This window comes from Eretmochelys imbricata, chromosome 16 (assembly GCF_965152235.1).
Source record: "Eretmochelys imbricata isolate rEreImb1 chromosome 16, rEreImb1.hap1, whole genome shotgun sequence".
Taxonomy (NCBI): Eukaryota; Metazoa; Chordata; order Testudines; family Cheloniidae; genus Eretmochelys; species Eretmochelys imbricata.
This window is the reverse complement of record NC_135587.1, coordinates 13,301,419-13,328,951: the sequence shown is the minus strand read 5'-3', so window position 1 is coordinate 13,328,951 and position 27,533 is coordinate 13,301,419. Positions and strand designations below refer to the sequence as shown.

At 40.9% G+C, this 27,533-nt stretch overlaps 1 protein-coding gene across 7 annotated transcripts in view; it reads left to right on the top strand.

Annotated features, from left to right (window-relative positions):
• Window positions 1-685: 685 nt before the first annotated feature.
• CDK5RAP2 (CDK5 regulatory subunit associated protein 2) overlaps window positions 686-27,533 on the top strand; it is a 106,385-nt gene continuing 79,537 nt past the window's right edge. For 6 of the 7 annotated variants that reach the window (XM_077836194.1, XM_077836192.1, XM_077836191.1 and 3 more), the window contains exons 1-11: window positions 686-841; window positions 1,384-1,451; window positions 4,719-4,786; window positions 12,343-12,453; window positions 15,006-15,082; window positions 16,722-16,845; window positions 19,582-19,736; window positions 22,026-22,188; window positions 23,822-23,875; window positions 24,318-24,437; window positions 25,082-25,174. In XM_077836194.1, coding sequence (XP_077692320.1) covers window positions 789-841; window positions 1,384-1,451; window positions 4,719-4,786; window positions 12,343-12,453; window positions 15,006-15,082; window positions 16,722-16,845; window positions 19,582-19,736; window positions 22,026-22,188; window positions 23,822-23,875; window positions 24,318-24,437; window positions 25,082-25,174 — 1,086 coding nt within the window. In that variant the 5' untranslated portion in view covers window positions 686-788. The remainder of the gene's footprint in view (window positions 842-1,383; window positions 1,452-4,718; window positions 4,787-12,342; window positions 12,454-15,005; window positions 15,083-16,721; window positions 16,846-19,581; window positions 19,737-22,025; window positions 22,189-23,821; window positions 23,876-24,317; window positions 24,438-25,081; window positions 25,175-27,533) is intronic. The other variant, XM_077836195.1, reaches the window with a different exon arrangement.

The window sequence follows — 27,533 nt, the reverse complement described above, 5'->3', positions numbered from 1 at the left end:
TTTGTGTGTGGGGGGGCAGAGGGTGAGAAAACCTGGATTTGTGCTGGAAATGGCCCAACCTGATGATCACTTTAGATAAGCTATTACCAGCAGGAGAGTGGGGTGGGAGGAGGTATTGTTTCATGGTCTCTGTGTATATAATGTCTTCTGCAGTTTCCACAGTATGCATCCGATGAAGTGAGCTGTAGCTCAGGAAAGCTCATGCTCAAATAAACTGGTTGGTCTCTAAGGTGCCACAAGTACTCCTTTTCTTTTTTCGTAGTATCTTAGTGAGTCTGGAGGGCTAGACAGCGCCTGACGCACTGTGGGATCTTAAGCATTTCCACCCTATACCTCCTGCTCCAACTGTGCCCTGGCTAAAGATGGCGACTCCCATGCGTACCTTCGTGCCCTGACTAAAGATGGCGCCGGGTCACACCCTCCTTCGCTCTTCTGTTAAATGTGGCGGCTGCTCATACGCCATCCCCCTTTTTTTTGCCCTTACTCAAGATGGCGACTGCCCACCATCACTACCTCCTTTGTTCTTAGTCCTGAACGCGGCTGCCCTCAGGCAAGATGGCGCTTGCCCACACAATCCCCAGCCTGTGCCCTCAGCAAAGATGGCGGCGCCCCAATAGATTCCTATCGTGCCCGCCTCCCGTGCCCTTTCAGAGCGGCCTCAGCGGCTTCACCGTCGGCTATACAAGATGGCGGAAGCGGCTGCGGCCGTTTGAATTCCAGCGAAGCCGCCAAACTCGGACAATAACAACCGGAGTCGCCGCCGTGTCCCTGCAGGGCTCGGGGCCGCCATGGACTCGCTGCCGGGGGAGGACCTCACCCTGCCCGTGGAGTTTAGCGGCAGGTAGGAGCGGAGCGGAGCGAGACAGGCAGCCTGGGACCGTTTGGTTTGGGGGCCACCCCGTGTCTGGTGGGGGCAGGGCCGCCCGGGATCAACGCCCCCATCTCCCGGGGGAGACAGGCGCGCTCGGGATTAACCCCCCCCCCCGGGTCTGGCATGGGGGGCAGGGGCGCTCGGGATTCCCCCCTTCTCTGGGCTGGATCTAATATGGGGGGCTGGGCTGCTCGCTGTTGAAGCCCCTCGTCTCCCGAGTGTGAGGTTGCTGTTGCGTGGGTCTCACACTGGGGCAGGGGTGCTGTTTATATTCCTCCATCCCATGGATTCGACACGGTGGGGGGGGGCTGCGTGGCTCTTCCTATCTTGTCGGGTCTGAGATTGGGGAAGGGGTGCTAGGCTGGTACCTGGATCCCTCCCCTCCCTCTCGGTATCTGTCATGTACTGCTGGGGGGGGGGGGGGGAGATGCTGGAAATATTGACAGAGGAGGGACTTTTTGTGCGCTTTCTAAACTTTCCATCACTGCATTTGCCTCCTGTCTCACTCTTAGCGTCAGTATTTCCAGACTGCCAGATGTCTCCAGAGATGAACCTCGCATTGGCCTGGGAGTTAGTGGAGGTAAGGGCAGCTGCCATGTGATGGTGAAAAGAAAGGGGTCCGGAACACTTCAAATGTTAATTTTTGGAGACTGCAAAATTAGGTTTTAAAGATCTTAACTTGTTCTTACGGCACTGAAGACCTATAGAAACATTTCTGTAATGTTCCTGTGATAAGTGCTCATTTTTCCAAACCATTAATCATTCCCACAGCATTTGCAATCCAGATATTGCAGCACTGAGAAGCTGAAAGTGAAACTGATCACAAAGTGAAACTGAATTAATTACCCAGGCAGTAGAAATGTCAAAAGTTAACAAAGAGCATAAATAGTGAAAAGTAAACATGAAACTCCTATTCACTTTTAATAGATGTTAGTAACAGAGGCAAATAAATCTTTATATTTGCAACATATGATTTTTGAATGTCCCTTTAAAAAAACCAACAAACCTTATTAAATTCAAGCTATTGCTGCAGAAACTGGTATAAGTCCAAGATACCAACAGATTAAGTTTCTGTTGTTGTTACGGTCCTGATCCTGCAAGACACTCAGCAGCCTTCAGAACCTGGTCCTGAACTTCTTGTACTAATCATCAGAGAAGATGATGGTGGTTCACTTAGTGCTTTGTTTTAGGGATATCACATGAAAGTCTCTCACCAGACTTTCCAGCTGTAGTCCAGTTACCAACTGCAGATTCTTTATACATATTTGTTTTTTAAAAAACATTACCATCAGGTATTACTCAATTGTATTGAGCAGGGATAGTAATTCAGCATGTTTTGCTTTATGGTGTGGTGGCTGTGTGTTCATCTTACTTCAGGTTTGGGAGAAAATACAGCATGAAATATTTATTTTGAAGTAACATAGATAATTATAGGAGTACTTGTGGCACCTTAGAGACTAACAAATTTATTAGAGTATAAGCTTTCGTGGGCTACAGCCCACTTCACCGGATGCATAGAATGGAATATATAGTAAGAAGATATATATACAGATAAGTTGGAAATTGCCATACGAACTGTGAGAGGCTAATTAGTTAAGATAATTATCTTTGAGAAGTCATGGAAGACGGGAGAGATTCCAGAGACTGGAAAAGGGCAAATATAATGCCCATCTATAAAAAGGGAAATTAGGACAACCCAGGGAATTACAGACCAGTCATCTTAACTTCTGAACTTGGAAAGATAATGGAGCAAATAATTAAGCAATCAATTTGCAAACATCTAGAAGATAATAAGGTGATAAGTAACAGTCTGCATGGATTTGTCAAAAACACATCATGTCAGACCAACCTGATAGCTTTCTTTGACAAGGTAACAAGCCTTATGGATAGGGGGGAAGCAGTAGACATGGTATATCTTAACTTTAGTAACACTTTTGATACTGTCTCACATGACCTTATCATAAATAAACTAGGAAAATACAACCTAGATGGAGCTACTATAAGGTGGGTGCAAAACTGGTTGGAAAACCATTCCAGAGAGTAGTTATCACTGGTTCACAGTCATGCTGGAAGGACATAACTAGTGGGGTCCCTCAGGGATCAGTTCTGGGTCCGGTTCTGTTCAATATCTTCATCAGTGATTTAGATAATGGCATACGGAGTACACTTAGAAAGTTTGCGGAGCATGCCAAGCTGAGAGGGGTTGGTTGCAAGTGCTTTGGAGGATAGGATTAAAATTCAAAATGATCTGGACAAGCTGGAGAAATGGTCTGAAGTAAATAGGATGCAATTCAATAAGGACAAATGAGAAGTAATTCTTCCACTCTGATTAGGCCTCAACTGGAATATTTTGGCCAGTTCTTGGTGCCACATTTCAGGAAGGATGTGGACAAATTGGAGAGAGTCCAGAGAAGAGCAGCAAAAATGATTAAAGGTCTAGAAAACATGACCTATGAGGGAAGATTGAAAAAATTGGGTTTGTTTAATCTGGAAAGAGAAGACTGAGAGGGGACATAAGTTTTCTAGTATATAAGGTTGTTACAAGGAGGAGGAAGAAAAATTGTTTTTCTTAACTTCTGAGGATAGGACGAGAAGCAATGGGCTCAAATTGCAGCAAGGGAGGTTTAGGTTGGACATTAGGAAAAACTTCCTAACTGTCAAGGTGGTTAAGCACTGGAATAAATTGCCTAGGCAAGTTGTGGAATCTCCATCATTGGAAATTTTCAAGAGCAGGTTAGACAAACACCTGTCAGGAATGGTCTAGATAATTAGTCCTGCCACAAGTGCAGGGGACTGGACTAGACGACCTCTCGAGGTCCCTTCCAGTTCTATGATTCTATGAAAACTAATAAAGCACAATTATAGCAATTTTTTGTGTTCTGGTAGCCAGTTTTCTGGCCTTGTATTTTGAATGTTATTCTGCCCACTATTCTTTTGTGTATTTAGCCAAAACTATTGTAACTTAATTTCAACGAACTTCTGCCATGCAATAATGAAAGCAATTTACATATACCTTCTCTGGAAGAATATTGAATACGAAGCAAGCAATTATAAGAAATATACCTACATTGCAATATGGCTGTGATCCTGTTACAGTAGGTGCTGTACGAACTATGTATCTCATCAGGTTAATCAAATCTTCCACATTTGAAGACTTCTGATTGGCATTCCTGGGACTATTGAAAGGCTATTTAGTGCATATAGAATTACTTGATAACTTTGGAAGTATTTATTTCAATATTTTCTCTAAATTGTGACAACTCTGACCTTGGTACCTCAATGACAGAGAGACAATATAAAATATGTTTTATTTTGTGTATTATTTGGCTTCTTGAAATCTCTTGTATAGAACCTCTTTCCCCCCTCTTTTTAAAGTTTGCGTATGTTAACAGCAGCCTTAGTGCCGCATTTACATGCTTTGATAAATTTTGGCTCTTGCAGAATGAGTACATGGGAGAGAAACATTTTGATTATTTATACTCCATATACAGAGAGAAGTAGTTACTATTTCTTTGCTGCATCTTCCATGTATGGAAATCTTGGTCTTGTGTGGGACAATACTGTGCAGTCATGAGCACCCTCACCTTCCATTGATTTAAATGGATGTTGCAGGTGCTCAACACCTTATACAGTGATGCTTATGGTATATTTTGTCTGGATTTTCTTGTTTCTGTCACAATAACTTGTTTAGTCCATAATGTAAAAAGGGGACATGAAATGACAAATGTATTTAATGCTTCTAATACATTCTGATTATTAAAATAAGCTTTTACTGCTTCCAAATAAAATCGTACCTTTGCATCCTTTGGTATTTGGATCTATTTTAATTGTCTTCTCAAATGTCTAGTGTTACTGGATGTGGCGGAAGATGCAGTTTCACCAACCAGAGCTCGGACCATGAAGGATTACGAAAATGTAAGTAAATTTGTAATGTAAAATTTAGTGACCAAGTTGGTTACTAAATCCTATGCAATGTGCTGCGGAATGGACTACTGACAGGACAGAGATGTACAATAACTTCATGGGGACCCATAAATAAATACGTGCTGACTCTGGGCTAAGACCTCAGTTGGTGTCAATTAGCATAGCTCTGTTGAAGTCCATGATTAACACCATCTGAGAATCTGGTCATCTGTGTTTAGTGCCCATTTTTGAACTGTAACTTTCAAGATTGAAGCACAATTCTGTTGTTCGGGCTAGCAAGTTTCCCATCTTAGTTGCTGAATAACAGTGGACACAGCTCCGTGTTCAAAACTCCTCCTAAAGAATAGTATTAGTGCATATCTTTACAATGCAATATATGGCATTTGTCTGACTTCATCATTTTACTTAAAAGGAATCAATGGCAGCCTCATATTTCAAAGAATTACTGAATGTGCATTGATTTAGGGACAGCATAATTTTTTCAATGGTTGAGTGCTATATCAATACCTTCCGCCATCAGATTTACTAGGCAAATGTCTGTGTAACACAAATAAGGAAATGCATTTTTGACTCAATAGGCAATGTCATTTTAACCGATCGACTATGTGGGACAGAATCGTACTGTTGTCAGATTCGGTTTGGAAAACTTGTCACTGGAGCTCATTGGAATATCATGAACATTTTCATGAAAATGTGGTGGTGAGGGGTTGCCACTTTCCCAGATGCGAGGGGTTTCAACTGAATAAGTTTATTTAGCAGTTTTTAATAAAGTTGGCAATTTCTGATCTCTGAATGGTTGTAACATAACTAAACCATCACATATGTTGAAGGATCTTTCTGGTATTCAAAAGATAAGACTTAATTACTTTTTAGGGCATATGATTTTAAAATGTGTAACTGATTAAAAATTTAGCATTGTTTGTTTGCATTTTGTAGCATTGTTATGGATGAGTGTTTATCTCCATTCTAAACCCTTCTTTCAGCTTCTTATACCTTCTCAAATTCTTCTGGGCAGTTCACAGGTTTGATGTCAGTCCAAACATGAATTGTTCTGGAAAGCTTTGGCGAAAGCTGTTACAAACTCCTTGTCTGTCTGACTCTCTTTTTTTGAGCCATCAAATATTAGATGGAGTAGGAATAGCCTGCTTAAAATAACTGTTACTGTTTTTTGCATTCAGATCAGCTCAACATTTTAAACATAGCATGTGACTACCCAGTGAGGAATAGTCACTTTGGGGTGGCTTGGTAACTTTAAAGATTCAGATTGTCCATTTCCAAGGAAAAGTGCTGTCGGAGAGTTGGGGAAACTCCATGAGATTCCCATTGTGGAGTCTCTCTCCCAGATTGTTCCATGTGAGGAAAAGAGGGATGGGTTGTGTTTTCCTCCTTGCAGAATGAGCACAGGATTTCCATCCTTCTTTCCTTCCCATGGTTCGGAACCCTCAAATTCTCAAGGTAGTCCTCATGGATGTTGGGTTCTGCTAGAGCAGGGGTCGGCAACCTTTGAGAAGTGGCATGCCAAGTCTTCATTAATTTAAGGTTTCTCTTGCCAGTAATAAATTTTACAGGAGCCCCCCGATGGAACCCCAGACTGGCAGCGGGCTGAGCGGTGCCGGGACCGCGGCCGGAACCCCAGACCGGCAGCATGGGTGGCAGACAGAACCCCAGACCGGCTCAGCCCGCTGCTGGTCTGGGATTCCATCTTCTGCCCGCGCTGCCGGTCTGGGGTCCCGGCTGCCAGCTACGCTCATCCCGCTGCCAGCCTGGATGGATGGATGGAACCCCGGGCCGGCAGCGGGCTGAGCGGGGCCGGCGGCCAGGCCCCCGGACTGGCAGGGGCCGGCGGCCAGGACCCCGGACCGACAGCTTCCTGAGCCGCAGGTTGCCGACCATGCGTGCTGCAGGTTGCCATCCCCTGTGTTAGAGGCTAGGGCAATCTCTGCATGGGCCTCCATGCCTGCTCCAGATATCCCCTTCCTAGGGTCTTTTCTCCACTCCCAGTTCCCTGGCAGGTGCAGACCTTGTCTAGACTACGATTTGGAAGTGTGATCTCATCACACCTTTAAATCCTAGTTGCGGGCAAAGCTACAGATAATGCTTGCAGTTGCAGCTTCCCACGTAGAGCGGCTGTGAAGAAAAGTTACTGCCTGTAGTGCATGCATCCTGAGGCTGCATTAACCTTTCAGTGGATTCTCTGCAGGACATGTGAGGGGAATGGTCCAGTATGCTGCTCTCCCTGTGCATGATGTCCCTGATCTGTATGTGAGAGGGAGAACAGAACAGAGGAGGCAGTTGACCCCTTCATGGGCAGTGGAGAGGTTCATGCACAGAAGTTTCCCTTTTTGTGCAGGCCCTCAGGATGTTCTGAGCCCTAAGGAATTAGAGTGTAGAGTTTGAAGTTTGAACATGCATAGAAATAGGAATTTAAATGCTCGTATGGTCTTTGCAATAGAAGGAATTTTTGCTCCGAGTTTACTTTTGTGTGCAACTGGAAATGCAGGTAAATGAATGAAAAGAGAAAAACTTTTTAACTGTGCTCTTTCCCCATTTACTTTGTGCTGGTAAGCAGAAAGGAGGAATGTCTGGTTACAAGTCTAAGGACTTTTTTTTTTTTTTTTCCCCTTCTCAACCGTTTAACTACAGTTTTGTTGTTGTAAAATGGCCTCTGCTGGCAGGAACTGTTACTGTGCAGTGAAACCACAGACTGTGGTGACAGATGTCACTTTGTATAAAAGTGGCTTTATGCAAAAGTGGAACTGCAGCTAAATTGAAAAGGACAAGTGCTATTTTCCTTGCTGACGCTGTCGTATGGAACCTTGCTATATAGATTGTACTTGAATCGCAGAGTCAGTTTCTCTCAAGAAATCTGTTGGGTTTGTTGCTGGCACCCAGTGCCGAGAGGCAAAACAACAGCAGGGTTTGGTTTGCTACCCGGTGTGCTTCACCCAATAATCACAACAGGGTGGAGAAGCAGAAAAGTTTATTTGAAGCTTCAAAAAGGTACAGGGAGAATAGAATCTCAAATCCTGCACCCAGAGCAGGAAGTTACACAGGCTTTTATACATTCTTTCTTTAGCATACTTATTTAATAGCAAGCTGCCCTAAGTATGCATATAGCCAGCCAATCCAGTTACCAGCTAGTTCCCTTGTTTTTTGTATCATTTGTTAAACTATACATAAAGCTGCTTTATTCAGCATTGGTTTTTTATATTTGCCCTGTTTGGCCTTGTTTAGTTTCAGGCAGTCTGACTCTGCAACATATTGTTGCAGATCCTCAGCATAACTGCTGTGAGTGCCTCCAGGTGGGGGGGCCAAGGACACTTGGGCCTAGTATGCAGAGCTGCTGCGAGTGCCTCCAGGTGGGGGGGGGGGGGGGAGGCAAGGACACCTGGGCCTACTGCAAGGGGGCTTCATCGACACTCGTGGTCTTCCATCCCCTTGAGTTACCTAGTGGCCATGCCCCAGTGTCCCCAACAGGTTTATTTCTTTTTGTTTATATTTAGAAATAAGAAAGTTTAAAGAAAAATAAATTAAAACTGGAGACTCAGAGTTAATTCCTACAACTGTGTTAACTTGCTCACATTTTACATTTTAGCTTTATTGAGCTGTCATTTTAACTGCATTATGTAATCTAAAAACTCTGTAGGTATGACTGAATTAACTTTGCTCTGAGTTTGTTTGGCATTTGTGTTTTTAAGTTCTTAGTTTATTATTGCATTTTAATTGTTGTTTGCATTTAGGATGGGATTTTCTAAAACACTCAATATTGTCCTAGCTCTGCTCTGTGCTGCAGGTGTGATGAATGTCGGACTAGAAAAAAGTTTCACTAACATAACTTATGTTCATATGTTTTTAACTTTAGTGTCTTTATTTGCTGAGCTAATTAAAATAATGGCAACCTGGAATAATCTGTTGGCAATTTAAACAATTAAGCGATAAATATTGTTTGTATGATTCATACATATAGTCAAACTGAACTCAGTGGGACTACTTGCTTGAGTAAAGTGAGTAGATTTGGTCCCTCAGGGCCCAATTCTACAGCCTTCTCTTTTATGAGAAGTTCTTGATTTCTGGGACTACTGTAAAACAGGGTTTCAGTATCTTCGTATGCTCTAAGGCGGGAAGCCCCCAAACTGTGGGGCACGCCCACTAGGGGGGCACGAAGGAAAGTTCAGGGGGGCACAGCTGGGGCCCAGTCCAGCCCCCACAGGGTTGGGGAGGGAGCACCAGCTCCACTCCTGACGCTGGCTGCTGGGCTTGGCTCCTGGTTGAGGCTCCGCTCCTGGCCCTGCTCCCACCCCCAGCTGTGGCCCCGGCCTTGGTCCCTTTATCCCTGTCCGTTTCCCAGTTCTGGCTCGGAGGGGTGTAGACAGCGGTATGGGGGGATGAGGTAAAAAGCTTGGAGACCATTGCTCTAGGGCTTGGTCTTCACACAAAGTCACGTTGGTTTAACTAAGGGCTTGTCTACATTATCCGCTGGATCGACGGGCAGCGATTGATCCAGCGGGAGTTGATTTATTGCGTCTAGTCTAGATGTGATAAATCAACTGCCAAGTGCTCTCCTGTCGACTCCGGTACTCCACCAGGGTGAGAGGCACAGGAGGAGTTGACGGGAGAGCGTCAGCCGTCGACTTACTGCAGTGAAGACAGCATGCTAAGTAGATCTAAGTACGTCGACTTCAGCTACATTATTCATGTAACATTTGTTAGGGGGCTTATTCCTTCACCCTCTCACTTCCCTGGTCCTTCTCGCATGAACAGAGAGCAACAATACCCGAAGTCCAAAGGTGCAAATAATTCGATGTTTTTTGGGGTGACCTTCCAGCAAGCTTAATCCAAGTTCCTTTTTCCTTATTTTCAAATCCTAACTTACTTCCTGTTTGCCCCTAATTTATATAGTAATATTCTTAGCTATAGCTTAACCAATCATTTTACTGAAATTTACCTAACCAATCCTAACGTATTGTAACATGATTAGCTAACCAATTATATCGCACCACCTTAATTAGTTTACACCCAGCAAAATTACTTCTACAGGAGACTGAAACAATCACAGAACCAGGCAGAGACCATGCAAATAAACAATAGTAAAGGAGGAACTATAATGACAAACCAATACAGAAGTGAGGATTTCACAACGACATCTATAAAGACATAAGGGTTTCCCAGCTGTGTCTATTGATAAGTGAGTTCTTACCAGACAAAAAACTATCAAACTAAATTGCCTTTTACATAGAATCATAGAATCATAGAATCACAGAAGGTTAGGGTTGGAAGGGACCTCAGGAGGTCATCTAGTCCAACCCCCTGCTTGAAGCAGGACCAATCCCCAATTTTTGCCCCAGATCCCTAAATGGCCCCCTCAAGGATTGAACTCACAACCCTGGGTTTAGCAGGCCAATGCTCTAGGCTCTTCCTTTCTCTGGAGGTGATAGATTGGATCACCTTTCCAACAGCCCCAGATTGCCTTATTTCAGTATGACTTGTTTGGAATGTTTGGATGTGACGATACGCTTCCCAGCTTATGGCTGCCTCTGCTGCTTTGCCAAAGGCCTTAGCCTAAGAACAGGGCCTCAGACTGTCACAGTGAGAGAAGGCCCGTACACAGATTCTTTCTTTTATACCTCTATAATTAGCTAAATTATAAAAATATACCTAAATTCTTAAAGTATAGGTCTTTACAGACAGGCTTGAATATCTATATCTTAACAGCATTGCATAATTTAGATTGATTTCCTTCCCCCACCCCCCTCGCCAGTGTAGACCAGGCCTAAGGTGTGATGTTGGACCAGGCCTAAGGTGTGATGTTGCACCAGTTTAATTAAATCAGCGCAGCTTTGTGTGTGAACACTTAAATTGGTTTGTGTATTTCCACAGATTTGCATTGGTGTAACTAAATTGGTGCAACAACACACCTTAGTTAAATCAGTGGAGTGTGTGTGTGTAGACAAGGCTTGGCTCTATCGCTCTTCGTCATCATTCATTTTGCTTTTTAGTACTGTGGAGTGAAGACTTCCAAAGTCTGATAAAGTTCCTCCTATTGCAGCAATGTGTGTGCAGACTTTTGGCCCAATCCTGAAAACCCAGGCTCACTTGGGTGGTCCTTACTTTTGGAAGTAACTACGAGGCTACTCACTGAGCAAGAACGACTTAGTCTAGAGGAAGAGATTGCATTTTGGGGCTCTGAGTTACTTTTTTCCGCAAAAATAATTAACTTTTACAGGCCAATCATCTTTTAAAAAATTGTATTGTTAATAATTTTTACAAGCTGCACAACACTGTCATTCTAGAGAAGCCTATATAAATATTTTATTAGTAGCTCAGTTACATATTCGGTTTCTTTCTCCAGAAAGCAGCTGGCAGGAGACACTTGTTTTATTTGAATACATGTTTCATGCTTGATCTCTTAAAAAATTTAAAAGGAGACTTTCTCTTTAATTAAATCATTAACTAATATGCCTTATACCTATTGGGAAAGTTAAAAGTCACAATTGTTAAAGGACATATGTACAAGAAGACTTGTTTTAATACCCTGCGTGTATTTATACGCTAACAGGTGTGCTATAAAGTATGTGACTCTGTAGGATAAAGCTTTTATTGGCATTTGATTGAGATGACAAGGCTTACCGTGGCTTTGCCTCAAGATTGATGTAGCGACATCCCAAACTTTTACCAATAAAACCTTTATATTCCACACTTCCATGTATTTTGTTCGTTTCCTTTTTATAGGAAAATAACTACTACAAAAAAATTTTAAACCTATTTTTTTAAAAAATCCTTTTGTCTATAAAGCCAGGCTGCTTTAATACATGATTTATAAGCCCTTTGGGGCAGGGGCATTCCCTTCTGGTCTGCAAAATGTCATGCTAAAATGTGTTGTGTTTTAAAAACAAAACAAAAACAAACACCTATTTTATAACTGTTTTTTCCCCTAAGGGCCAGTGTCTCATGGCCTTGCAGGGAGCTGTATCATTAGAAGTGGTGTGTTTCTATCTTAGAAAGGGCCAAGATACTGGCCCTTATCCAGTCCCAAATTACTAATAAGTGTATTACCTATGCTAGATCTTGTGCCAGTGTGTTTTTTGGGGGGGCGGGGGGCAATAGGCAGGAGGAATTCCACATAATGGAGAAGAGGGAAAAGGTGGTGGTCTCTCTTTCTTTCTCTTTGGATCGATGTAAGGGGTGAAGCAGCTGATTTGAAAGCTGTTCAGAGGTTTAGAAGGTCAGAAGTAGCCTAAGGGAGGATGGTTTAGGGAGCCGTGTGCATGTGAGATGGTCCCACAATTTTAGTGTACTTGCGGAATATTAATTTATTACTTTTGACTAGGATGGTGTCAAGATGATTGTATCCATTTCCATTGTTGGATAACTTTTTAAGTAGGGCTTCTTTTTTTTTTTTTTTAAAGATCTCATATCTTCACAAATTAACAGACCATGATCTTTATTACATTTTATTTGCCTTTTGCACTGTGAGGAACTAAAGCAAATACAATATCAATTTTACTTGTGAAATGTGACATGGTTGGTTTATTTTTCTTCTTTAACAGCAAATAACTGACCTGAAAAAAGAAAACTTCAATCTAAAGCTTCGTATATATTTTCTGGAGGAGCGAATGCAGCAGAAATTTGATGGTCCAACTGAAGATATCTACAAAATTGTAGGTATTTAAAATCGTTGTAAGTAATTGTGTATCTTTCCAAACAGTTTCTACTGTCTGAAAAATTGATGTACATCCTTTGTTGGAAATTTTAGTATTGCCAGTTCTTTTCACTTCAGTCTAATTATATGCAATAATAAAGGGATTAAAATGATCTTTATACAATCTGAAAGATTAACTTCAATTTTTTAGTACTAGCCAATGAACAATTAAATTATTAGAACAATAAATCAGAGCTTCCTTCTCCTCTGAAATCTTAATTTAAATAACTTGTTCCTGTGATTATTGGAGTCTTCTCATTCAGTTACATCACTGATGGTTAGTGTTCACAATGTAATCTACCAGACCAGTCATAGCAGGAAGAAAATGAAAGTTCAAGTCATAGAAGCATAGAATATCAGGATTGGAAGGGACCTCAGGAGGTCATCTAGTCCAACCCCCTGCTCAAAGCAGGACCAATCCCCAACTAAATCATCCCAGCCAGGGCTTTGTCAAGCCTGACCTTAAAAACTTCTAGGGAAGGAGATTCCACCACCTCCCTAGGTAACGCATTACAGTGTTTCACCACCCTCCTAGTGAAAAAGTTTTTCCTAATATCCAACCGAAATCTCCCCCACTGCAACTTGAGACCATTACTCCTTGTTCTGTCATCTGCTACCACGGAGAACAGTCTAGAGCCATCCTCTTTGGAACCCCCTTTCAGGTAGTTGAAAGCAGCTATCAAATCCCGCCTCATTCTTCTCTTCTGAAGACTAAACATCCCCAGTTCCCTCAGCCTCTCCTCATAAGTCATGTGTTCCAGTCCCCTAGTAATTTTTGTTGCCCTCCGCTGGACTCTTTCCAATTTTTCCACATCCTTCTTGCAGTGTGGGGCCCAAAACTGGACACAGTACTCCAGATGAGGCCTCACCAATGTCGAATAGAGGGGAACGATGACGTCCCTTGATCTGCTGGCAATGCCCCTACTTATACATCCCAAAATGCCATTGGCCTTCTTGGCAACAAGGGCACATTGTTGACTCATATCCAACTTCTCATCCACTGTAACCCCTAGGTCCTTTTCTGCAGAACTGCTGCCGAGCCATTCAGTCCCTAGTCTGTAGCTTTGCATTGGATTCTTCCGTCCTAAGTGCAGGACTCTGCACTTGTCCTTGTTGAACCTCATCAGATTTTTTTTGGCCCAATCCTCCGATTTGTCTAGGGCCCTCTGTATCCTACCCTCCAGCGTATCTACCTCTCCTCCCAGTTTAGTGTCATCTGCAAACTTGCTGAGGGTGCAATCCACACCATCCTCCAGATCATTTATGAAGATACGGAACAAAACTGGCCCCAGGACCGACCCCTGGGGCACTCCACTTGATACCGTCTGCCAGCTAGACATGGAGCCATTGATCACTACCCGTTGAGCCTGACAATCTAGCCAGCTTTCTGTCCACCTTATAGTCCATTCATCCAGCCCATACTTCTTTAACTTGCTGGCAAGAATACTGTGGGAGACAGTGTCAAAAGCTTTGCGAAAGTCAAGGAACAACACGTCCACTGCTTTCCCTTCCTCCACAGAGCCAGTTATCTCATCATAGAAGGCAATTAGATTAGTCAAGCATGACTTGCCCTTGGTGAATCCATGCTGACTGTTCCTGATCACTTTCCTCTCCTCTAAGCTCCTACACCACCTGAATGTCATACTTACACCGTCTGTCTGAATGTTAAGTTATTTTTTTCTGCTATGCTACTTACAGGCGATGTGAAATTGACAAGAAAGCCTCTGCTTCCCTGGAGAGCTGGGTGGCTTGGAACCCTGCTCCCAGCTGGGAGCCGGGGCAGGGGAGGGAGAGGGGGCGAGAAGCCCTGGGCAGTTTCCCTCCTACCCCTCCCCCCACTCCCTGTGGGGAACGGGCAGGTAAGAGGGGGCAGCCCACTGGGAGCCTGTGGGGCAGTCAGGCTCCTGGCAGGTAGCTGCCAGCAGAGCTGAGAGGCCGGGCTCTCAGGACCCCACACTGCCCCTCTTAGGTTGGTGGAAGTGCTCTTGGTGAGGAAACACACCAGAGACCCAAGGAGGGTAGTGTGGACATGCACTATCGCAGTAATTACCATAAGTAATTACCATAAGTAATTACCATAAGTAAGTTAACATAATATAGGTTGACTTAGGTTTGTAGTATAGACATACCCTAAATGCCTTGTGTAGGCAAAACCACTTATATGGCTGTGAACAACTCAAGGTGTCTGGTTTGATCTGTTTAAAAAAATGGTAAATTTTCTTGTAAATATGGTAAAAAGGCAAATAGTCTTTAATGTCGTGTGACATATATACTGTGGTGTTTTAATGTTATGATTTTTAAGAAGTTTTAGAGACTTTTGAGACTATTTTCAAGCCTTGTAAAATAAAGACTCTTTTAAAGGCTAAGAATCAGAAGTAATTTCCTATTTCCATCATACTCTGGACCTAATTTGTTATTGCCTATTAGAGGAAAATGTAATCAACATGCAGGGTTAACTTTGTGCATTGCACTGGCTTGTGTGGCATCTTATCATCTAACTTTGTCTTGTAGAATATTGAGCTGAAGGTTGAGGTTGAAAGTCTGAAACGTGATCTGCAGGAGAGGGAAAAACTGCTCATCAAAGCCTCGTAAGTATGTTGTCTCTCTAAGGGTCTGCAACCTTTCTAGAAGTTAGGACTGCCAAGAACTTGCCATGTATATAATGAGTTGTCTTGGTATCTTTTGTACATGAGGATCCCTGAGGATTTTTCAAACTTGTGTGTAGAAATTGCTTCACCTATCTCTGAAGTGAAATACTGTAATTGTTTAAAAGCACAAAGGACATAGTTAGAATAGGCAGTGAAGAATATCATATCAAATATCATATCATATCCTGAACCTCCAGGAGCAGATAGAACGTAATTGCCAAAATTTGGGACTGGATTAACATCCCAACGCTTGTAAAAGATCAAGATGTCCCCAGAGCTTAATGGTCACTTGCCATCAGGGCATCTGTTTTGATATCTCATCCAAAAGATGGTACCTGAAGTGTCACTGTCATTAGTGGGAGGACATTGGTTCAATACTGATTCAAAGTGAAACATGCCACTTCCCATTCTTCAAAAATCTAAAAAGTGTGCACATTTATTTATTTATTTATTTTAAATCTGGGTTTAATTAGATTTGATTAGAATAAGCTCTTCCAATTGGTATTATCCAGTGAATATTTAACTGGATTCTGACTTTATCAGTATGTTGTTCAGATCTATGTATAACTGGAAGAGATGTGTATTGTAGAAAAATTGGATGGCTTGGGAGGACTGGTAATTGGATAGAAAACTCTTCACCTCCAGGTGCCTGCTTGAAAACCAATCTAGGTTGGTAGTGACTGAAAGCTGTTACTATCTAACAGTTGCTAAGTGGCATCTGTTCAATGAATTTAGGTCTCCGTGTAGTTCACCTCACAAAGTATCAAATTGTCACTAATGAGTCCTCTTGTTGGCAGCCTGAGAGAGGCCTAGTTTCCAATGGGGCCCCGAAGACTGAATTGCCCAATTACCCTTAAATATGATCCCTCCAGATCATGGTTAAGGCATATTGCTGGTCAGGGTAGGGAAGCATGCACTACTGAAGCTTATGATAGAAAGCAGAATTGAGGAAAAATAGTAGGTAAAGCACAATTAAGGTAGGGTTGCCACTTCATTATATAAGAATCACAAACAAAATCGTGGAAAACTAGGGAAAAAAGAATTGGGCAGGGCTTTATAGATATGTGTACCCTTCAACTAGTTCATTTTCTGTTGTAATGCTGCTTTCTGTGGAAATTTTAACCTTGCCAGAGGCTTGCGAGAATTTTTTGAAGCTTAAAACCATCAAGATAGTATCTAATTTATATATAATATATTATCAAAGAAATGATAAAAGCCTCTTTCTTATCAACTGTGACAAGACTTGTGTAGCGAACTCTCATTGCCTTATATCAAGCAGAGACAATACCCCAATCGTTGTTATATAAATGTAGACATTTCTGTTTAATCCGTAAAATAACATACATACCATGCAGGTACATTGGAATCCCTTTGCCTATATAATCTGCATGCCCCATGCTTTAAGTGTGTCATACTGTACAGCCATAGTCTGATCGTGCTAGTACATGTCTGTCACCTATGCAAGAATAGAAAGATGCCCAATTACCTTGTTATTTCTCAAAAGTACAAGCACTAATTATGAGCATGATCCACACTCTTTTTTTTTAAATGCTGAGATTTCTACATCTTGTTCATGCAGTAAAGCTGTTGAAAGCTTGGCTCAAGGCGGTGATGCTGAAATACAGCGCGTGAAAGAAGAGGCTCACAAGAAAGTACAAGAAGTGGAAGAAATTCTCACCAGCAGAATAAACCTTTTGGAAGAGGCAAGTCTCCAATATTGAAGAGTAATTGAATTAGTTATTGACTCTACTGTGCAGAGCTCCCTAGTGCCTTTGTGCTCTCCGCTGAGATATTTACCATTGTGCCCTGCTTAAATGCTGCTTTCAGAGCTGCTGTTTCAGCTTCACTGGAAAAATAGCCAGAATAAAAAAAGAATAAATGCCATGAATGGGGAAGCTTTGTCAAATATTATTAAATCTCGGAATGTGGAAGATGTGCAGAACCCCACAAAGTACTTACTTCTCTAGTGGATTTTGAGTATGTTTAGAACAAGGCATATTATCTCCTAATTGGGGTTGGGGAGTCCATCTCTTTCAAGGTAGGCCTTTGCAGGAGAGGTGAAAGGTTATCCGTGATACTTGGAGTAATGAGGGATTGGGTTCTGAAAGGTCTTGCCAGGGAAGTGAAAGAGGTGCAAGAGGTGGTGTCCTTCCACAGGTCCCCTAACTCTGGGGTTAGAGACCTTTATATACCGGCCTGAGTCTGTGACATGGTGACTTGTAAAGCCTGTGCTCAGTATATGTGACTGGGTTGTGAGAGGTCACCTGCAATACCTATTCCTGGGAAGATGGATGGATTTCCTGTATTCTGCTCACTCACCTTCCACTCCAGTATCTGCTTTGGTGCTGGTGGGAATTGGATTATGACATCCCGTCTGCCAAGTGTTGACTGCAGCTGGAGTCTGGTAGCACATTAATTTGCATGTCTCCTAGAACGTATCTTAGCAAAACTTTCTTGAACTCCTCTATGTCAGTGATGGGTTACTTCTGCCAAATACTGGTCATTGATATGGTTCTGAAGGATTAACAAGGGGATTCCCCAAGTGTTCACAACTAATTTATGATAAAACCTGCTGTTCTGGGATATGTGCTCACAGTTGAGTGGCCTGACATTGGGAGCTCTCAGATCGTCCTTCTTCCCCCTCTCCCCCTCGAACAAAAATGCTTTCTCATCATCAAGAAGGGAGGCAGAACCACTTGGCAAACAAATTTATATTAAGTGTCCTTTGCTGGAAATGCATGTACCTAGTTCCAGAAATATATATTCGTCATAGATTGATAACCTATCACAACCTGGAACTTGTATAATTTGTCCAGGGGTGTGAGATTTTGTGGGTGAGTATGGGTTCCTTCTCTGGGAAAAGATTTCCCAAAAGATGTGTACTTGATGCAGTCTGACATATTCCAAAGCTGTGCTCTCCCACTCAGGAGAAAAGATACTTTAAGCAGTATTGTTATGAGCTTCAGGATTGCATTCTCCGTTGGGAAGACTTAGCAGTATCCCTAGAGGGGGAGAGCTCCTTCAGAGGGATAGCAGTCACTCTAACCTTCCCTATAGTTTGCTGGAATCTTAACATTTGTATTCTCAGAGTGTTCTTTTGCATTTCATTCGTGTTAGTAATTTAATGTCAGTGGGTGGAGAGAATCCTCTCTGTGCCAAAGGGATCCATCAAACCATTGTTTGCCTAGAACTTCATCAAACAGAAGATTGGCAAATCTTCTAATATCAAGGTTATTTTAGTGTTTTCATGCAACTTGGAAAGAATGGTGTGGGCCTCTGAGGCTAATTTTCTTTATGCTTCTGAATCGGACGAATCAGACGAACATAGGAATATTATTCGTCATACGTTTATACAGCACCCTAAGTTTATACAGCTCCAAAGGACATAGCCAAGACATGTTCTCTGTCCTGAAGAGGTTTTGATTTAAAAGTAAACACACACAAGACCTAAAACAACTTTTCAGGAGTGGAAGGGTCTGGGCATTACTAATGATGAAGGATTTCCTAGAGAAGCTTTTTTTTTTTTTAAAAATAGAAGCAATTTGTAGGCGAGTTTACTTGGCAGATAACAGGGAGACTGTTCTGGGCATAGGGAGCAAAGCTCATAGAAGGCACAAAAGTGAGAATGGGAGGAGTAAGGAAGATTGAGAAGTGCACAGGGAGACAAAGACAGTGTCGGGGAAATGGCTACAGGATATGCTAGAAAGTAGTCTAGCCATTTTGTTATTTTCAACATAAGCACTCAGATCAGTTGCTTCATGTACTTTGGGAGAGTATGTATTCTCTTTATCACAGCCAATGTCATCAGAAAATTCCTGAAGAACTTGGCGAGAGTTTAGTGATCTTGCCTATGTTTTGGTTGGTGTTGGGGAGAAAAACGTATCTGTGGACAGTGTGTGTTGATAGTAGTTCTTGATGAACACTGCGGACAATGTATATTGGAAAGGGTACTTCTTGCTTCCATCATAGCTATGAATATCGATTTGATCTTTTACAGAGTAAAAGGCCCTTTAACATCTCCTTGATTTTGATTGTAAATATTTATTTCTCAAGTTCAAGAGTTGTAGGATAAGCCTGCATTGTCTGGTGGAAAAAGCAAAGCACTGCAGTTGGGAGAGCTCCGTTCTGTTTCCAGGTCCGCTACATACTTGCTGCAAGTCTCTTCACCTCTTTATACCTAATTTTCTTTCATTTTGTAAAATGCAGATTGTATACTCATTACTCACGGGTGAATGTTGAGGGTTCATTCATTAATGTTTATAGAGCACTTGCAGATTTTAGTGATGGGTGAGCTAGAGGTGCAAAGTATGTTAAGGATGTTAAACTTACTTAATGGTTGACCATATACAATGTTGGGAAGGGAAATGTAGCATGGAAGAACTTGCTAAATGTTTTGTGTTAATGTTCCAATGCATCATGCTTGTTTATTTTGAGTGTAGAATCTTAAAGCTGCCCAAGAAGAAGTGGAAAAAGCCTTTGCCATGACAGAGAAGGAGAAAGTTCTAAGACTGGCTGTCGAACAAAAACTCTCTACAATTACAAATACACATCCGAAGGAGCTGGATAGTATTACAGAACTGCCAGAAAAAGACAGGTCAGACGTCTGTTGGTAATCTCTCTAACTAATGGAAAATGTTAATTGTTAAAAGGTGATAAAAACAAACCAGTCAATATGAAATAGATTTTAAGGGCTTGATCCTACCCTCATATACATCTGAGATCCAGGAGTGTTAACACATGTAAATCAGCTGTTGAACAAACACAGCAGCCAGTGTTACAAGCTACATGTTTGATAGGAAAATGGAGCCTTAAATGTGGTCTGAAAATGAAGAGTGGGGGAGAGCATGTGACCTAGAAACGCGTGTACTGCTTTAAAGCATGTTTGTGGCCACATTGCTTTTTATCTGTGTGCAAGAATAATATGCTTATTGAGCTGTTGCTTAAGGGGTGTGTGTGCTGTGATTTGTATGTTTGTATCCATTTCCTGCTTTCATGGTGTTCAATCCCATTGACACGTCCATTGAGGTTAGTCATTCTAGCAGGAATACAAAATATTGTGCAGCAGTTTGGACTGTAAATGTTTTGGTTAGTTTTTGGAGGTCTTTGAGTTGGTGGGAGATGAAAAGTGCCTGAATCATGAGTTGGTGACCATGAGGCAATGTGAACGTGGGCACAAGCGCGGGGAGAGGAATATCAGGTTCTATGCATTTTTCCCCTTTAGAATTAAAACTTCAGAACTTCTGTGAATAAGTGTGATAAAAATGTATATCTAGTCAGCAGAGGTCCCGGCAAAAGTTGTCAATTGTCAGTGAAAGTCTAGTCGAGCTCTTAAAATTTGTCATCACGGGCTTAACTGTAAAGAAGGTCTTCTGATTCTTGGATGGTAAATTGCACAGTTGGTCCACACTACTAACAGATATAAGGTTACATTTGTCCGAGTCCTTTAACTTCCTATGTGTGTTCTTGGAGTAGTGCCTAAAACAGACTACTGGACTAATGACAGGTTTAGGTGTGATATTTCATAAATCGTCAGATATAAAAGTTTTGTACAGTTGGAAAATTGTGAATCTGAACTCTTTAGTGGCGTAAGTCACTCACTTGCCCTAATAAGATACTTTACCTTAAATCCTGCCATACTGAATACTATCTTGCTTCTGCTTGCGCTCCTCCTACCACTTCAATTCCATCATGATTTTTACCAGCTACTGTCCTGAATCCCTTGACCTGGAAACAAATGCTTGATAATTCCTGAGATTTTTAAATTGCTGTTTTCAAATGATGTAAAGCACTAATTTCTAACTCTAGTAGCTTGTGAGAGAGCAGCTGCTAAAGTGTGGGAGAACAAGATGGTGATCAGAATGTCTCAATTTTTATGGTCCAGTATTGCATTGATCTACCAGGGATAGATGCTTGGATGCTGGATCAGCACAAATACTTTCGGGAGTAGAACACTTGAGAAAGTGTACTGTAAGGACTGAAATATTCACTATGCATGAGTTTGACAATATAAGAGTCTAGGAGCGTCAGTCTTGAATTACAACCACAACTATATGAGGATACATTCAAAATGTTATTCCACCAAACACCGGTGGTGATCCACTGCTTTTGCTACACAGCAGAGGATCTCCAGCTCTTAAAGTCTGCAGACCACTTCATTGGAGACTGTACTCCCAATCCCTTTATTATTTGATCAAAAGATTTTATTTTGTAGATTATCAGGAAGAACTTTGTGGACTCCTGGTGGTCCAGGGACAGTGGTTTGGGAACTGCTGTCACATGGGGCTGAAAATTCAACTGTGATTTTTTTTATTTTTATTTTTTAGTTAAATCAATAGAAGCAATTTAGGTGTGATACAAGCACTTGACTAACGAAGGGACTGTAACTGACATTTGTCGTCCCATTCTGTGTAAAGACATAAGTATTCTAATATGTGTTCTAGTTTACATATTTCCTTCCAGTTATATTTTTAATATATGCATGTTCTGCCATTCATTACTTTGTGTGTGTAATATGGAAATTGGTAGGAAGTGGTCTGTACCGATGGCTCTTAAATATTAGAGAGCGTTTAGATGCAGCACTCTTCATGTGGAAAATGTTAGGATGACAGGGTTAAGCATTTTGCTTTCTCACCAGTACTTAAAAAGAGTATTGTTCCTAAAAAATAAAAACTCTTTTTAGATAACTTGATTGTATTGCTTGCTTGCTTTAAATTTTCTGGTAACTATGGAGGGAAAGAGAGGGGTTGGTATTTTGAGAGTGCTTTCCAAAATGTTACCAGTACTCTTTGTCCTATGGGAGGCTGCCCATAAAATCTGCCACAATGGTTTGGGATTTGGTTTTCAATGACAACGCAAAATTAATATCCACATCTTGTAATTTTAGACTTATAGAGCAGCTGACTCTGTCTCTGAAAAGTAAAGAAGCTATAATTCAGCACCTTGAAGAGGAGAAGTCTCAAAGTGAATCTTGTGATGGGAACTTATCAGCAGAAAAAATCAGAGAACTTACTGTTGCTTTGAGTCATGAAAAAGATAGTGAGATAGAGGTGAGGAAACTGACTGAAAACTTGAACGTTACGAATCTAACATGGTTTAGGATTTTAAAGGTCTTAAGGATAACTGTAAATAAGTGACTCGAGCTAACTTTTAGTGGCCTCCTCCACCCTTCAAGTTCTCCATCCCAAATTCCTTTCATTGGTCACCTTGTAGTTTTGGCAGCCAGTATTGATCAGTACCACACTTCATGCTTTTCATTGTTTAGATGTCACATCAAAGGTGGTGGTTACTTTTTTTTTTTTAGTAATTTTACGTTTTCTACCCAATTCTGTAACACATAATATATCATTGTCTCATAATAGAAATCCAAAAATAATCTGCTAGATGTTTTGAGCTGAAGCCAATAGGCATGTAATTCTTATTAAGGCTTTCCCCCTTAATAGAGAACTCTCCTCATGTAATACAGAATATCACGTGAAAGTTAAAATGATCTCTTCACTGCTGTGGTCTGAATGAGAGGCTTTGATAGGCATAACCAGGTCTCATGAAAATAGAGAAGGCCAACCCCCAAATTCTACAGAGGGAACTATCTACCAGTCACCTGTCTATTTTACTTGCCTTGTGGAGAAAGTCAAATGTTATCTTGAAGATTGGAAAACAGAAGTGAGTCTTAAGGCTAGTTTGAGGTCTTCAGGGCTCTCCTCAAACCATAAATGAGGATTGATGGTAGAATCCAGATGATAAATAATGGAAGCTGTCAAGCGTCTAAGAAATTTTATCCTTGGTAGGTTTTGGGTTTTTCTGCTCATTATAGTGTCTTACGTTCCAATCAATTTAAAACAGTACCTTTCCCTCCTTTCTGCCCTAAATCAAATAATAGGAAGGAGAGCACTTGGTCTGAGGAGTGGACTTAAAAGCTCAGAAGAGCTCTAGCTCTTTATAGAAACTCATTGAAAGGATTGAAACCTTCAGAAAATCTACCCTGGGTTGATTTGATCAGGAATATAATTTTTTACGTTTATCAGGCTTAACATAGTTCTTTTAAAACCAGTTTATGGCGTGTGGGCCAAAATCAGTTCCTTTATTATTAAGTGACCGTGGCTATGTCCACCTTAGAAACAGTATTCTTTTCTCGGGGTGTAATAGTGATGAGAGAGATTTGACTCCTATTACTGGTACAATAAATAACCTTTACTCCACTGTCCTCTTAAAGATATGTAAAAGTATAAGTTGCTGCTGCTTATGTCTCTCTCTTTTCTGGGGAAATTACCCCTCAAAAAATCTTAATTAAAATAGAGCAATTTTTAGTAAATTGACTTTAAGTGTGCCCTGCTGTCATAGATAACTGCCCCTTTAAAAATGCATTTTTGTTAACTTGTCAAGCAGAGTTGTCATGTGTCATCAAGGAACATGGCTTTTCTTTAACTTTCCAGAGTACAGTTCTGTAGAAAGATCTCATTTGGGAGAGGTTGTTTTCTAGAAGTCTACAATATAGTCTTGTCATAATGTTGGAGTCCTATAACTATACATTTTATTAACTAACTTAGTTTGGAGGAATACGTCTCTTAACAAGTTCCAAAAGAAAGTCTGTATATGAAGTACTAACTGTCTGATTTTTAATGATGGTACCCACAAGTTTAGAGTATTTTTTACTTCAGGGTGACAATTATTCTGTTCTTATAGGCTGTTAAAATGGAACTTAGAAACGAGAGAAATTGCTTGGAAAAAAAAATCCAGGTATGTTTAAAACTTGTTTCTCTTTGAACATTTATAACCTGTATGTTGGGGAGTCTTTTCTCTTATGTTTTCTTAGACGTGAAGAGTTAGTAATTCAAATTGGATTAATGCAGAACCTTTGGCAAATTTCTTTTGTTGTATTAGGAGACAAAGCAAAGGCTCAGCCTATTTCCAAACAGCAAAGTAGATAGGAGAACTCCTCAAATATTGAGACAGTACGCTTGATACTCATGCCCATCCCGGTAGATCAGCTTTTCTTCATCGTATTCCTGTCACAGATCTGTAAGGAGACATCTTAGAGTTGGTCTATATTCTGCTTTAATGGTTTGACTAATGAGATGTAAGAACTGCATGAGCTAGTGCATTTAATATATACTGTGCATTTATGGTGTATTTTGGTACAACCTTTTTAACTTAGTGCAACCTAATGTAATCTATTTAGTCTCTTCAAGAAGAACTACGAGAGAGGGAGAATGAGCTTAGTGTTGAAAAGAAAAATGGTTTGAAAAGGGATAAAACCATTCAAGGTCTAACTCTTGCATTAAAAACAAAGGAAAAAGAGGTATGTTGATTGTATGTTTCTGGTTAGAACTATCCAGATAATTGAGGAACTAATCCATCTGAAGCTGCTGTCTTTCAGCTGATTTGAGTAGGCCTTGGAGCAGGCCAGTAGTGCACATTCAAACAGTTCTGTGCAAGACTGTGTGTCATATTTGCTACTTGAAATTGGAGTGTGATGGCTGGAGTTTTGATATTTGGACCATGGAAAAAAGATACATGACTGAGCTGATACACTTGCTTGCGAGAGATGGGAAGAGAGAATTTCTTACTGAATCCTCAGAAGCAATTGTAGATCTGGCAGAAAGGCACAAGCTATAATACCTTATGTGTTGTGAGAATGAGCTTAATTTTAACAAAAGCCAGGGTAGTGGGGTGCCACCTTCAAATGAAGGTCAGATATTTGTGGAACAGTGTGGACACATAGCACAAGTTATTGAACTTGTATGTATAGTTGTTGTACTGCTTTTTTTTACGTATAAAGCTCAGTTGGGCATTTTCAGTGTTTTATAAAGTTTTTTGTTTGTTTACCTTTGGGTGAATAAATTTATTATTCAACTCTGCCCATTTAGAAAGATCTTTGTTTTGACACTGTCACTTTTTTGATACTTGTATTCATGCATCCATGAGTATTTCTTTTGTCTAAAGAATGAAGATCTTAATTCTGAAATTGAAGATCTAAATGTTTCATTGACTAAGGCAAGAGAGGCCACCCACAAAGCTCAGATCCAGAAATTCAAGGTAAGATACAAACAATTTCAATTGCTTTTCAGTATTTTCATGCAGAAGGTGCAGTGGGTGAAGAAACTAAAACTAATTTAAAGTGTCTAATTGTTAAGCAAATTGTCTAAAGTAATTCAGTTTTTAAATTATGGAACACTAAAAGTACAGATGTCTCATGACTATCTTGTTCCTCAATTCTTTTTCTTAATAGCAACTGTGAGAATGAATAATTAAATTAAAAAGAGAGTAATCTTTAAATGTAAAATAAGAATAGATTTTCATAAATTTCCAATATTCTGGAGGCATGGGTAGAAACTCCATATTTTAGATGGTGTAGAGCTTTCTTATTTAGTGTAGGAAGAAAAAAAATCACTAGCTTTGGTAAACTCCAGTGATCAGTTTAAATTTGTTGATGATCTCACAAGTGCTGAATGAAAATTTACTGCACACGTTGACGTTAGTCTGAACCATGCCAGGGAAGATAGACTTCGAGTGGCTTCTTTCTTTCCTCTCAACTGGTGGTGCTGAGTAACTTCTCATCTACCACAGAAGTCTTTCTTGAGGGTTTTTGCAGAGTTCTTTTGTTTCTTCTATTCACGTATATGATGAGACCACTTGGGAAAATAGTGAAAGATTTTGGGCTGCATTGCCATAAGTGTGGTGATGGCACATAGCTGTCTCCTTTTCATAAGCAGACTAGGAGTGGGTGTGTGAGACTTGGCGTTTTTGTTTTATTTTGTTTTTTGTAATAGGTGTGAAATGTTTATTTTAGAACAGTGGAATGTTTGTAATAAAACAGTGGAATTTAATAACTTCCACGTGTGCAGAGGAGAAAAGGACTTTATGGTAGGTTGTGCAATATAAAGGGCTCATTTTATGGAACAGGAAGCCTTTGGTAAAATGAGTATTGGACTTCAAAATAGATCACAGAACCAAAAATCACATCTTATCTTTTATGTTTGTGCATTTGTCTTAAATCCAAAATCTAATAAAACTAAGATTCCCAAAGTGAGTAACTAAAATAGCACTCATTAAAAACAGAAAACGATGTTCCGTCATGAGGTTCCTTCTCTTCCTGATCTCTGTGGAAAGAGTCCCAGGAGTGTTATGTGCGCTAATGTGTGTGCACCAAAGCTACTGAGATATGTCTACAGAGCAAAGAAAAACCTGCGGCTGGTCCATGCCAGTTGATTTGGGCACACGGGACTCAGCTGTTCCATTGCTGTGCAGACTTCTGGCCTTGGACTGGAGCTTGCTTGGGCTGCGGGACTCTCCCACTCCGCAGGGTCCTAGACTGTCATCCCAAGCCCAGAAGTCTATGCAGCAGTGAAACAGTTCCACAGCCTGAGTCCCATGCGCCCGAGTCAACAAGCCAGCCATGGGTTTTTCTTTGCTGTGTAGATATACCCTGAATGTTAGCGACTGTTGGCATTTTTGCTTTGAATTGAATTGAAGCAGTCACAATCTAATGAAACAAGATCTTTTAGCTCAAAAATTAGCATTGCTTTATAAATTGATCTCAGAAAAGATAAAGTTTAAAATAAAAAAGCAGAACACTAAAATTGTGTAAATATAAACTGTTATCCCCAGTTCTGTTTCAAATAGCTTTTGGCCCCTGAATGTATATATCGCTTACATGTTGGAACCCTTGCAGTTTTACACCAGTAGAGTCCCATTTAGAGAAATACAGTCGGGCCACTTTGGTCTTGTGAAGGGTGTTAGTTTTATAAAGTTGAAAACTAAACTCTCCTGTCTGCAGAACCAATGTAGCATGGTGGGTGGCAAAGCAAACCTTTCCCCTCATTATCTTGCCAGTTAATTTCAACACTGCGTTGAAGGGACCCCTGCTCTGGGTCAGTCAGTAAATCAAGCTGCATGGCCCATTCCTTCATTATCATTTCTGCTGTGATCATCAACAAGGAGGCCAACTACAGTGGTGTATATGTTCTGAAGTGAACAGTGACTGCCTTCGAGTTCATATGCACAACATGCTTATGACTTGGTCGCCACTGATAGCCTGGATTGAAACTAATGACCTGGATGTGAAAAGCTTTATGTACTATTATCACTTCTAAAAGCCCCAAATTCTTCTCATTTTCACTCTAGACTCCTTTGGAGTTTAACTTTTATTGTCTAAACCAGGGGTTCTCAAACTGGGGGTTGGGACCCCTCAGGGGGTCACCAGTACAAAAGTTTGAGAATCACTGGTCTAAACCTTAATTACCGAACTACTTGTTATCCCAACCTGGATCTCACTGAAGGTCTTTATTACTCTGAAAATGATCTTAATTACCCAAAATAAGGTAATGTTCCTATGCTATTTGGATAATTGATATTACACTGAATTTTGCAAGTTGAATGAAATTGTTGAAGGGAG